General features: G+C 42.1%; 1 protein-coding gene across 16 annotated transcripts in view; it reads right to left on the bottom strand.

Annotated features, from left to right (window-relative positions):
- Nucleotides 1-9,585: 9,585 nt before the first annotated feature.
- Nucleotides 9,586-12,051, bottom strand: part of CASK (calcium/calmodulin dependent serine protein kinase) — a 410,527-nt gene continuing 408,061 nt past the window's right edge. For all 16 annotated transcript variants that reach the window (XM_050936496.1, XM_050936500.1, XM_050936495.1 and 13 more), the window contains one exon: nucleotides 9,586-11,001. In XM_050936496.1, the coding sequence (XP_050792453.1) occupies nucleotides 10,825-11,001 (177 nt within the window). In that variant the 3' untranslated portion in view covers nucleotides 9,586-10,824. The remainder of the gene's footprint in view (nucleotides 11,002-12,051) is intronic.

The raw sequence follows: 12,051 nt of genomic DNA, 5'->3' as shown, positions 1-12,051 counted from the left end.
CACCAGAAGGGAAGGTCTAATTTGTAAATGGATCTGGCCTGTCCTCAACCCACTAGGTGGGACACAGAGACTGTGGGGATTGTTCTCTGTTCCCGCCATGCTGACCAGTGATGAGGTTAGCTGAGTGAACAGCAGGTTTGAGTCTCTAGCAGAAGTGGCCAAACTGAGGGCTGCCGTGAACCTCTGGGGTGAGCAAATTCGCCAAAAAGCGCAGGCCCACCAAGGCAGAGGAGGAACTTTGTCACACAATGTATTGGAAGGAGGATTATGCAGTTAATATGAAGACAAGTCTGAAAAGAGAACACTAGCAATACTAGAAAGAAAAACTCTGAAGTCGTTGTTACAACACGAGGAAGGCAAAATTGTTTTAAAAAACCTCAAAATTTATATCAATTCAAATTGAGACACACACCGATTATTGCAAGCAGACTGGTGTAGTGTTCCACACTTCCTTTAGACTGCTAGCTCTTCCGGGCAGGGACCATGTCTCCCTCTGTGTTTGTGCAGCACCTAATTCAATCCTGATCAGAGCCTCAAGATGTTACTGTTAGAGAAATAATATATAATATTCCCTATATCACCTCCCACCCTTCAGAATTTCACCCGGAGGCCAATCTTCAGGGTCATTCAGCTTAGCGGGCAATTTTAATCAGCAGAAGTATTATTTGTATTCCTGTAGCATCTAGTGGTCCCAATTGTGATCAGGGCCCCATTGTGCTAGGAGATGTACAAACACATAGTGAGGGACAGACCGTGACCCAAAAAGCTTAGATTTAAATAGACAAGACAGACAATAGATGAGAGAGGAAACAGCGGCACAGAAGGGTGATGTGACTTACCCAGGTTCACCACAGCAGGTCAGTGGGAGAGCCAAGTACAGAGCCCAGGTCTCCTGACCAGTGCTTTGTCAGCAGAACCACTGCACACTTTCTGTTCTCCACAGGCAGCCCAAGTTTCTGTTGTTTGGATTAATACCAATATATCAGACACACTTTATCAGTCCAACTCTGGCAGGGAGTGAATGTGAGACATCTCCACCAGACACTGCAGACTGTTTACGTAAGGTTCAGGGACTGTCAAACCATTAAAGGCAAGGAAATTCAGAGTTAAAGCAGGAGCCTAAACACTCCCTGGCTCTCTGGGTTGAGTCACAGAACACAACTATAATCACTAAGGTTGTGCCTTACCTAGGCAGATGCTTAATTTTATTTTAACTAATTTTTTTTTGGTGCAGTAATACCTTTACTTTTTTGCCAGGCCATTACACAATATTTGACAGATTATTACATATTTAGGGCCAGATCCTGAAAATCCTCACCTGCATTAATAGTCTTTACTTATGCAAGTAGTTCCTTCAATAGGGCTGCTCACATGAACCTGGATTTTCAGAAGCAGGCCATAAGATTGTAATTTCCTTGGGATAAGGACTTAATTCTTCTGTGTTTTGAGCAGAGCTAAGCATGATTTTGACATATAACAAATCACAACTAGTACACTTAGCTTCATTTGCTGGGATTGTCAGCAGCAAGAATAGAATGCATGGTGGCATGTGGAATATCTTCATTTATTACCATGTAACACTCTAATAAGTAGTGACGCCATGCACTAAATCCTTCAGGCCTGACTCATATCTGGAGTCCCACTGCAGCTTGTGTGTATCTGGTGAGAAGGATTTGATCCACTTGACAATTCTGAAAGATCCCGCCTGAGGTAAATCTAAGTACGCAAATTCCATGCAATGTCAAGATTTGTAAAGCACTCAAACTATGGCAAAAATGGGATGCACAGCTGGAATAAAAAACTATGAAAGGTGAATTACTGCACTTCCACAGAAGCCATTTTTCAAACTAGCAGCCTGAGCAATCAGAAAAATAAGTAAATAAAAATGTGAATAGGCACCAATACAAACACAGGATTAAGGGCCTGATCCAAAGCCTATTGAAGACAATGGGAGTCTTTCCATTTGCTTCAGTGGGTTAAGACCAGGCTGCCGTAGGTGTCTGCAAAAACAACATTAAAAAAAAAAATCACTGAGTTCACTGTGTAGCATACAATAATGTACAGGAGAGCTGGAACACTGCTGTTGTCCTTCAGAAATCAGCATAATTAAGGCTACATTAGTTTATATATTGTAAAAATAAAATTAACTATTCCAGAACAGAGGAACCCCCAGATTGTCACATCAGGTTGTGATTTGGCAGATGTATTAAAACCCTGCAGAAACGGAACTCAGCACTAAAAGGGTGACAGACACTCTTCTACAGCGGTAATGAACAAGGAACTATGATTTGGCAGCAGGAGAGGTAATGAGGATGATATCTCTCCTTTCTTCCTCCAGGTGAGTCCTAGGAAATACCCAGTGTGCTTGAATTAGACATCAGCTTACATCTGGAGTGGAAAGAGAAAAAAACAAAACAAAACAAAACAAAACAAAAACAAAACCACAACTTATTTACATACCATTTTAAGGATCATCTCATAACTGAATTATCTGTGAGCTAGCCGATTAGACAAACGCCCTTTCCATCTTTTATGCACTGTATTTATGAATTATTTTCTCCAACTCTGAAATGACAAAAGCCCATTTCTAAGGTTTCCAACAGCACAGAATCCTATGTTCAGTCTATAAATAATATAGAGTTTCTCTAATCTCCTCCATGCAAGGATAATTTCACAGAGTGCTTCATCGACTCATTTACTTATGCTTCACACACTTAGTCCTTACATCAGTTTTATACTTATTCTGGCAAGCGGGCAGAGGAACAGCCACAAGCTCAGGTATTCAAAGGCACATAAATAGATACACATTTAGGAGAAAAAGTTTACGAAGAATCTGAAGCTTTCAAAATCCTCCATAGTTCTGGTGGTAAAGGACAACCTCCACACACCAGTGTCATTGCACACTAACACACTGCTCTACTTCTTAAAGTGGATATGGTGCAATTTACAATATCCCCAACTCTCCCTCTTATCATGGAGACAATACTTCCAAAACCCTTTTTTTATAAAAAGGCAGTAATAGAGGGGGAAAAAGGATGGCAGCATTTTATGAAAAACAAATCCCAGAATCAGGTTTGCAACTGTGATGTTTCCACACCACAATTAGACAAACAGGATGTCCTGGTATTAGCATCAGGTAATTGTGCTACTTCAGTATGTCAATTTTTCCCCTCCCACACCCAAAAAACAATCCACACCTGTCTTAGTCACAGGTGAACTTTTAGAAGATAATTTAAAACACAAATCCCTAAAATTGTGTATCTTTTAAAAAAGTGTGGGCACTCCCTGTGGTGGCACCCCTGGCTCTAAGGGTGCATCTTCACTGCAAAAAACAAACAAAAAAAAAGGTGTGTTCTTAACTTGGGTTAAATAGCCTGTGGTGGCTAAAGTATTAAAATAGCAGTGAAGACACAGCAACTCAGCTTTTAGTTTGGGTTAACAGCTCAGGTTCAACCCCAGTCTCCCCTGTAAGCTTTAACTTGATCGGCTAACTAGAGTTAACAGCCGAGTTGCCGCATCTTCACTATTTTAACTTGAGTTAGTAAACATGGTTTAGCTCTCTTAAGAACACACCTTTTTTTTTTTCCAGTGCAGACATACTCAATTAGCTCCTGCCACACAGAGAACATGTCTTCCCCTCCCGCTTAAGAGACTCTCACCTCACTATCCTGGACTATTTAATTAAAAGCAGTACAAGTGAAGGCTACTTCAGTCTGAAGTTAAGTGAGTTAGACTTAAACACAAACCAGCTCCTTCATTTCCTTTGGCTTATCTCCTCTGCACAGGTGAGAAAATGAGTGATGGTTACTTGCCAGGGACATGTTAACTTTGCAACTGCCATACTTTGCTAATACCAAACACAAACCATTATGACAATGTTCCATGAGATGATGCACCTAGATCAATCTCTTGAACAATACTAACCATTGGTTCAAGGTGAATACACCCTCTGGACTCAGCTAGCGTATCTGGTGGATCTCATCTGACAAAGAACTTTTCATTCTATCTCATCTCCAAAAGAAAGACAACTTTAAAGAAAGAGGACATCACATTTAAGGGGTGCTGAGCACCTACACTCCCAGTGACTGCAGTTGGAATTGTGGCAGCTGAGCACTCATGGGGCCTGGAACAGTTTGTATAGTGGGGATGCTGAGACCCACCAAACCAAACTGTAAACCCTGAATATGATGGAAACCACTTCAAGCCAAGGGGTGCGACAGCACCTATATCAGCACTGCCAAAATACAGACCCTTACTGCCATGGCATTGGTTTCCCTATATCAGTGGCCAGTAATAGATATGGACAGGGAACAAAAATCTTATTTCTGTCTGCAACTAGAGGATTAAGAAAACTACATTTCATAAAACCAAGAAAAGGCTATTTGCGATTAATGCTAGTAACTCCCCAGCATGCCTGGCTGAGGTTACTGCTAAAAGAAACATCTTTCCACAGTAAGAACTAAAATTCTCTGTAATGTACAGGCTTGGGAAATGAGCTAGAAAAGCCTTTAACACCAAAGCTAGGTCATCAGAATTTACAAACTTCTTTCCTTGTCTCAGCACTCTACTCCTCTTACAAAGGATTGGAGTAGATGGCTGTATCCAATTCTTGTAAGAACAGAAAGCAAACATTGTTGCCAGGTGTACTAATAGTACTTAACTGAAGGCCAGAAGAAAAAATAGCAAGAATTATGTTTGTAACCTGCTTGGAATATTTCTATATAATATTGGGAAAAATATGCTCTCCCTTAGTTAATCTAATGTGCCCACTATCCTGGGGTCCTGGTGCTATTATGTGAAGCAACCCTCAGGGTATGTCTACACTACATGTCCCCATATCCTGGCTCACGCTCACTCATTAGCCAAGCCCACTACCGATTCCACACTGCAGAACCACACACATACAAGACCCATTATGCCTGCTTGGCTGGACCGAAGAAAATATTTTGTGAGCAGCAGAGTTGCAGTATATTTTACTTCAAATTCATCTTAATTCATTAGAAAGGTTTTGTAAGTTTCCTGCATCCTCTAGAAAAACTTGTATATCAGACATGTTACTACTTAGATCCAGGTTTTAACAGCCTTAAATAAGGGCATCTGGGCCTACTCTTAGTAGAGTAGAACAAGACCACAAAGTACTTGGACTGGATATTTTTATTACATTTTGAAAGGTCAACTTTATGTTCAGCAGCTTTTCCTAATATTCAGCTTCCAGTAAGGTGGTTTTCAGTTTTCTTTGAGCAAACAATGAAAAATAAATAAGTTATAGCCTGCATATTTAAGTATTTTTCCTCTTGTGATTTTTAGTAGCCATATTCAAGGTGAAAGTTGAGGACACGCCTTTCATTTTTAATAATGACAAAATATATCTGAGAAGCATTAAAATGGAGCAAATCTTTAAAATCACCTAGGTTAAAATATACTGCTAAATGTGCAAGGTCGCTACTGATCTCTGAAGTTAAGAGAATATGACAATGAATATTTCTTGACCAAAAAAACCAACCAATGTCCAAGGACTTAATCTAGAAGGAAAGGGAACAGGAGACGTCCTTCTGCTATTAAAAAGCTGCATGCGTATAGTTGCCACAACTTCCTAACTGGCTACTGCTACAATTCAATAATCTTTTCACCTTGAAACATAAAACAACAAGGGTTCTTTTTATGAAGGAAATGGAAATGTTAAAAAAAATTTAATAGAGAATCCTACAATTTCTAAGTCCACAGGCATGAGGCAGATGGAAGTTGCAGCATACTGGAAGGATCAAATTTACTTAACAAACTGTCTAATGCTAAGAACCCCAGTGCACAAGCGACTTAAAAAATTATAAAGACCTGGAGCGAAAGGAAGACTGGTACAACTCTCTTATTCCAGGGCCACGTCTGAGTCAGTCCCAGCATAATTTAGAGCAGCCTAATTTCTGCTTTAAGTTATGGTGCCTGGCTACATCCTCTAAGGGTATGTCTACTTTGCAAAAAAACCTGTGGGGCAGTGAAATTCAGGCTCATGCTACAGCCCTAAAAATAGCCACGTAGACATTCCTGCTAGGGCTGGGGCTCTGAGACTAGGGGGGAAGGGGTGGATTTCTTTCTCTGAATCCACCGCCACCCAGAGTTTTAGAGCTCAAGTGGGAACATTTACTTGGCTATTTTTAGTGTTGTAGCAGGAGCCCAAGTCTGTAAACTTCAGGCTCTGAGACTCACTGCTGCAGTTCCCTCCTGCCAACTGCCAGTGTAGACATAATGTCAGGGGCCATCCTCCAGCTGCGGATAGCTGAAACACAATGAGCTGGATCCCCTCACCATTAGTTCTATACCTGTTAGTCTTCCCCATACCAGGGAAACCCTCAGCTGGGGAGCTATGGCAGCCTTCTGCTCTGTCTGCCATGGGAGTGGCATAAATGGAGTAGACAAGGCATCTAGATCTGGCCCAGAATTCCTTAGAGGCAGGCTGATCTTGGTTAGACATATAGCATCAAGAAACAAATCTATCCAAAAGATCTGTTTACTGAGACAGAGACTACTGTATAGCATTACCTAAATGAGGGACTCCACTTTCCCCCCAAGTCAATTACATTAAATCACTGCTTATTAATAATATGTAAGGTAGCAGACATCTCTGTTTAGGAGGCTGGTTGTTCAGAATCTCCAAGTAATTCAAATTGACAGAATCAGAATGCCCTGCATAGTCAAATTTTCTTTCTGGTGGATTATGGACTAAGTAGCATCCAAGTTACCTTACAAAGACTTGTTTAACTTTACAAAAATTTAAGATTAAGTAGGTGTCAATGAAGTCAGAGATATAGATGCTTACCACAGATGACAGCTGTGTTTCTAAGAACAGGAATTCTTCCTTGCTGCATTTTGTTTAGTCTGCTCATCTTTGTGCTTGATCAGGAAAAGAGGTAGTTTGAGAGTGTACTGACCTAGCACTGAGCTGAGCTGTGGCTAGTGCCCCATATGACGAGCTGGTCTGCAAGAATGCCTGCTCAAATGCAACCATAATTACAATAGTACAGTACTAGTGGATGCTGACAATTGTTTCTGGATTTTCACTTATTACCAGGGTTACAGTCATTTTTTTCAACATTCTGGAAATGCTAAGGCCAGAGTGGATGAACAAGTTCCAACAATTTAATACACTTTTTGCTATCCCGTGTTAAACAATCGATGTCACGCTTTTGTTGGGGCTATACAGGTGAGGGTCCGTAAGAACCTTTTTATTAGCAGATTTCCAACAGCCTGTATACGAACATTACAAATATAACTAAGTCAAAGGACTCAATTACAAGATGTTTGTTTTGTGACCTGGTCATAACACAATTCTAGTGTATATTGTAGATGGGTCCTTTAACTGAGGTAAAGCCTTGGATCAAGTTTCCATCTACATTACAGACTGGAACTGTGTTGTGACTGGTTCACAGAATAGCCATGTTGCAACCTGGCTGATCTGGCTGTATCTCAAGTGTTGGTGGGTCCTAAGATACTCTGTGGCTGTCTAAGGACTTTACAAGGAGAAAAGAGCAGAAAGAGCATGGTCTGTGTTGCAGGGGGCAGGAGGAAGGACAATATCGACCTATGTGCTTTAAAAGCTTTTAGTCTCTTGAGAAGAGGTTTTACAGTCAGAACATACTGTGATTATACCCAGTGTTCCCAAGCAGTTGAAACAATCTGCACGTCAATCACATTTTAACTTTGAGGATAACTCTTTCATTGCCATGTTATAATTTAGCACACAAGCTAAAGTTCATGTTATACAATAAAACAGACAACTGAGTTCTTAAGAGAAATCAGACTCTGGATCATCATACGTCTGTCAGCTGTGACCAGGTAGATTATTATGTCATGAATTGTGGTGATGATGCTCAATTTAGCTCAGCTGCATTAAGAGGAAATGTAAATCACCTGTGCCAAGGGGCATGAGATGAGGAAACAGAAATCAGAGAGCTCTGAAGTGAATACATGGCCAAATTTGCTTTCTTGGGCTTTGCTCTAGTTCAGGAGTTGGCAACCTTTCAGAAGTGGTGTGCCGAGTTTTCATTTATTAACTCTAATTTAAGGTTTCGCATGCCAGCAATACAGTTTAACGTTTTTAGACGGTCTCTATAAGTCTATAAACTATTGTTGTATGTAAACAAGTTTTTTAAAATGTTTAAGAAACTTCATTTAAAATTAAATTAAAATGTAGAACTTATCAGTTTAGTGCTGTGGTTCTTAACCTGGGGTGCACGCACTCCCTGGGGCAGGGCCGGTGCAAGAATATTTTGTGCCCCAGGTGACCCTTCCATCTTGTGCCCCCCCGACACTTGCACATCGGTTCATTGAAGGGAAAATCCCAAAGAGCCTTTATAGATCCCAGGGGCCAGCCTACCCAGAGGCCAGCCGTGCCCAGGGGCTGCTCCTCAGACCAGGTTCCCCCCTCCCTGAACTCCCCTGGAGGGTGCACAGCCCCACTGCGAGTCCTCCCCTCCCCACCCAGGTGGCCCCTGCCCCAAGTCGACTCACTGGCTTTGCTGGGCTTAGGCTGCTGCAGCAGCCTGCCAGGGAGGAGCTGCCTTCCGGAGGCTCCGGAGAGCCGGAGCGTCCCGCTTGCAGTAGCAGTGAGCCCCAGCCATGGAGGAGCCGGTGTGGTGCGGGGGGAAGCAGCCCTGCAAAGGCGGCGGTGCTGCTAGCGGGGAGCAGCCACACCCCCGCGCCCCCCTCCTGCCCAGGCTGTGGCCCGGCGCCCCCCTGGGGGCTCCTGCAGGCTGCAGTGGATGTATGTGGGCACCAGTCCCATGCACCCCCCGGCTCCCCCCTCGCCTAGGATTACCATATTTCAACCATCAAAAAAGAGGGGACAGCTCTGCCCTAGCCCTGCCCCCATCCACTCCTTCCCACTTCCGCCAAACCCCGCGCTCCTTGTCCCGACTACCCCCTCCTGAGACCCCCCCCACCCTAACTGCCCCCCTAGGACCCTACCCCCTACCTGTCCCGACTGCCCCACCCTTATCCACACCCTGCCCCCTGACAGGACCCTGGAACTCCTGACCCATCCAACCCTCCCCCTGCTCCCTGCCTGCCCCCTGGGACTCCCCTTACCAGGCCCAGGCTGGTCAGACGCTGGCTCCACGTGGAAGCAAAACACGCTGCTGGGCTGCTGCGCGCACAGCCCCTCTCCCGCAGACTGCTGAGGCAGCGGGAGTAGGGGAGCTGCGGGAGGGGCAGCAGCGGCGGCTCACACTTCCAGGAGCCGCAGAACCCGAGCAAGGTGAGGGAGGAGCCTCCGGTTTGGGGTCCCAGATGCTGGCCCCGCTCAGCCTTCTGCTGGCCTGGGGTGCTGTTCACTCAGCCGGCAGCAGGCTGAGCGGGGCTGGCAGCTGCGTGCCAGGCAAACTTGGCTCACTTGGCACCTTTGGCACATGTGCCGTAGGTCACCGACCCAGCTTTAGTTCAGAAGTTGGTCAAGCTGTGTTTATGTACTCAGCAAAACCCCATGATAGACTTGTATTCACATCAGAGCCTTTGAGTAACAAACATGGTCACGAAAGGTTTCTTAAAAATCTGAGTGAGCTGACTGTTTTCAGAATAACTTGAAGAAATCTATGATGAAATGAAGGACCCAAAGGCATTTAATTGTTGAACACATAAAAGGAAGTATATTTAAAATAAAAAAAATTGGTCAGACTGTAGAGTCAGTTACCATTTTTAAGGAATTTACAGGGCTGTTGTAGATGAGTCTTTTGGAATAGCCAGTTTATCGCATTGCCTAAACTGGTTTCTTCATTGCACAGTATTTTCTCTTAAAATGTGTGCAGTTTTTAAACAATTACATACATATTAAAAATCAGCATTTCTTTGCTTAAACTTAATTAAAACGTTAATACTCTCAGACAACACAGATCTGAAATGGTGAAACCAGTAATTTCCCCCACCCACCTTACAACAAATTAAATTGAGACAAAATTACAAACACGTTTCACTACATGATTATTATTAATAAAAATCAGGTTTTTTTTATAAAGTTGCCCAAAATGCAAGGGATGTGCATAGGTTTACAACTTAGTCATAATAATATTTTATTTTATCCCCTTGGGTATGTTTTCCCATGAACGGAATGTATTTTGCTGTAGATTACAGGTTTTTTTTCAACACAGATACACCAACGGCATGAACGCTTGCGACTGTCCACATGCATTAAGAGTCAAGACCCAATTTCAAATCTCTAAAAGGTTTACAGAGTTCTTCAAAGAGACAGTATCACATTATCTGGATGTTACATAAAAGTACTTAAAAATACTAGTCTAGGGGAAAAAAAGCAAAGAAAGGCCTTTAAAATTCATGAATTTGTTTTGTAATCACTAGACTAATTATTTAAAATAAATAAAGGAAAGCAAGGTATCCCAATCCATAAAATCAGACTCTAAATAGTATGTAGTGTTCCACCCCCAAGTTAAGGTAACAGAATCATTTATTATTATTATTAAAATAGATTATAGAAAGCAGCATCTATTTTGTGCAGTTTTTAGGGGCCTTTGAAATAATAAGCTATGATTTCCAAAAATATAACATTCCAAAGGATTGAATAATACATATATTGAAACATACATTTTATTAAAGTTTAGGAGAACAGATTAAAAAAAGATACTGTCTCTTTAAATTAGTGTTTAATTTTTTTTCTCCTCCTATCTATTAGGACATGACAATAATTATAAATTTAGGTCACACTACATCTAGGTAGTCTCTAGGGGCCGAGATCTGTTGACACAAGGTCAGTAACAAAGAGGTTTTCCATGTATGATGTGGTTCCCAGTATTGATAAAATTCTTCAGTTATCTGGTGAAAGGTCTAATAGACCCAGGAGACTGGAACCCACTGTGATGCTGTACAAACAAGCTCAATGGCTTCCTCCAGATGCCTGATTGTTTCATCAATCTCATTGTTGATAATTGTTAGATCAAAGTAGTGTGCATATGTTCTCTGTAAGATTTCAGATTCCTTTTGCAGGCGCTGAAGAGATTCATCCTGCACAATGATTGGAAAAGAAAGCAAGAGAGATAAATTGGATTCTTTTGTTCAGTTTTCTGTTTGTTGATTACAGAGAAGGAAACAGCAAAAATAAAACCTAATCTAAGGATTCATGAATGACTTATGCCCCCTACATAATGTCAAATTCCATGCATGTTACAAGGAAGAAACTGTAACTTGCTTCTCCCTTGTAACTTTACACAAAATCACAATTCTCAACAGAGGTTACTCAAGACACATCAGGACACTTATCTAATTTGTGGGAAGGGTTAAACAGACAGGGGATAAGCATGAGGATTAAAAAAATAGAAGAAAGAACCAGTACAAACATGGAAAGAGTGCCAGTTCATGAATGAAAACATACCCAGTTCACAAATACAAGCTGTTTGGCATCTATCCAGACATCGATACTGGAAACACGAGAGGATGTGTTTTCAAGTATCATCTGTTTTCAGGCAATTTCTGTAATATCTATTACTACTCAGCATCAGTCTTCAAGTTTCACTTCCTTTTATTTTAATAAATATTTACTGTGGACAGTCTAAGGAAATTCTCACTCTATTGCTTTCTAATTTCTCTTTTACTATAACCCTCTTCTAACATCTTATGGTGTATCTGAGACTATTCTAATTCCAAACTCTACTGGTGCAATTCAAGCCCACCAAAAATAGCTGCACCAGTTTTACCACCGCCACCTCTTCTGGGAGTTGTGTCGGGAACCTGCCCTAAATTGAGACCAGGTTATCATATATGGCCTTTAGAATCATATTTTGTGGGTGCTCCTGCCATGCTCCTCCAAGGCCAGCACCGCTCACATTCTGGGATTCACTGATTGAGTCTGGGCTTCCAAATGGAGCAGGGTTGCAGGAGGCTTGTAGTATGGACGACTCACGCCCCGCCTCAACCTGGGGGGCCTGTTGCCTCGGTTCTGTGGTGAGAATGAACTATGGGAGTTTAATCTCTCTTCTCACAATCTCCTCAGGATACCAGAAGAACACCTGAAATGTCCCACAAGCCATTGCTTCTAGGAACTGTGGGATAGGTACC

The sequence above is a fragment of the Gopherus flavomarginatus genome, chromosome 1, assembly GCF_025201925.1.
Source record: "Gopherus flavomarginatus isolate rGopFla2 chromosome 1, rGopFla2.mat.asm, whole genome shotgun sequence".
Taxonomy (NCBI): domain Eukaryota; kingdom Metazoa; phylum Chordata; order Testudines; family Testudinidae; genus Gopherus; species Gopherus flavomarginatus.
The sequence above is the reverse complement of the archived record's forward strand: the minus strand, read 5'-3'. Positions and strand labels throughout refer to the sequence as shown.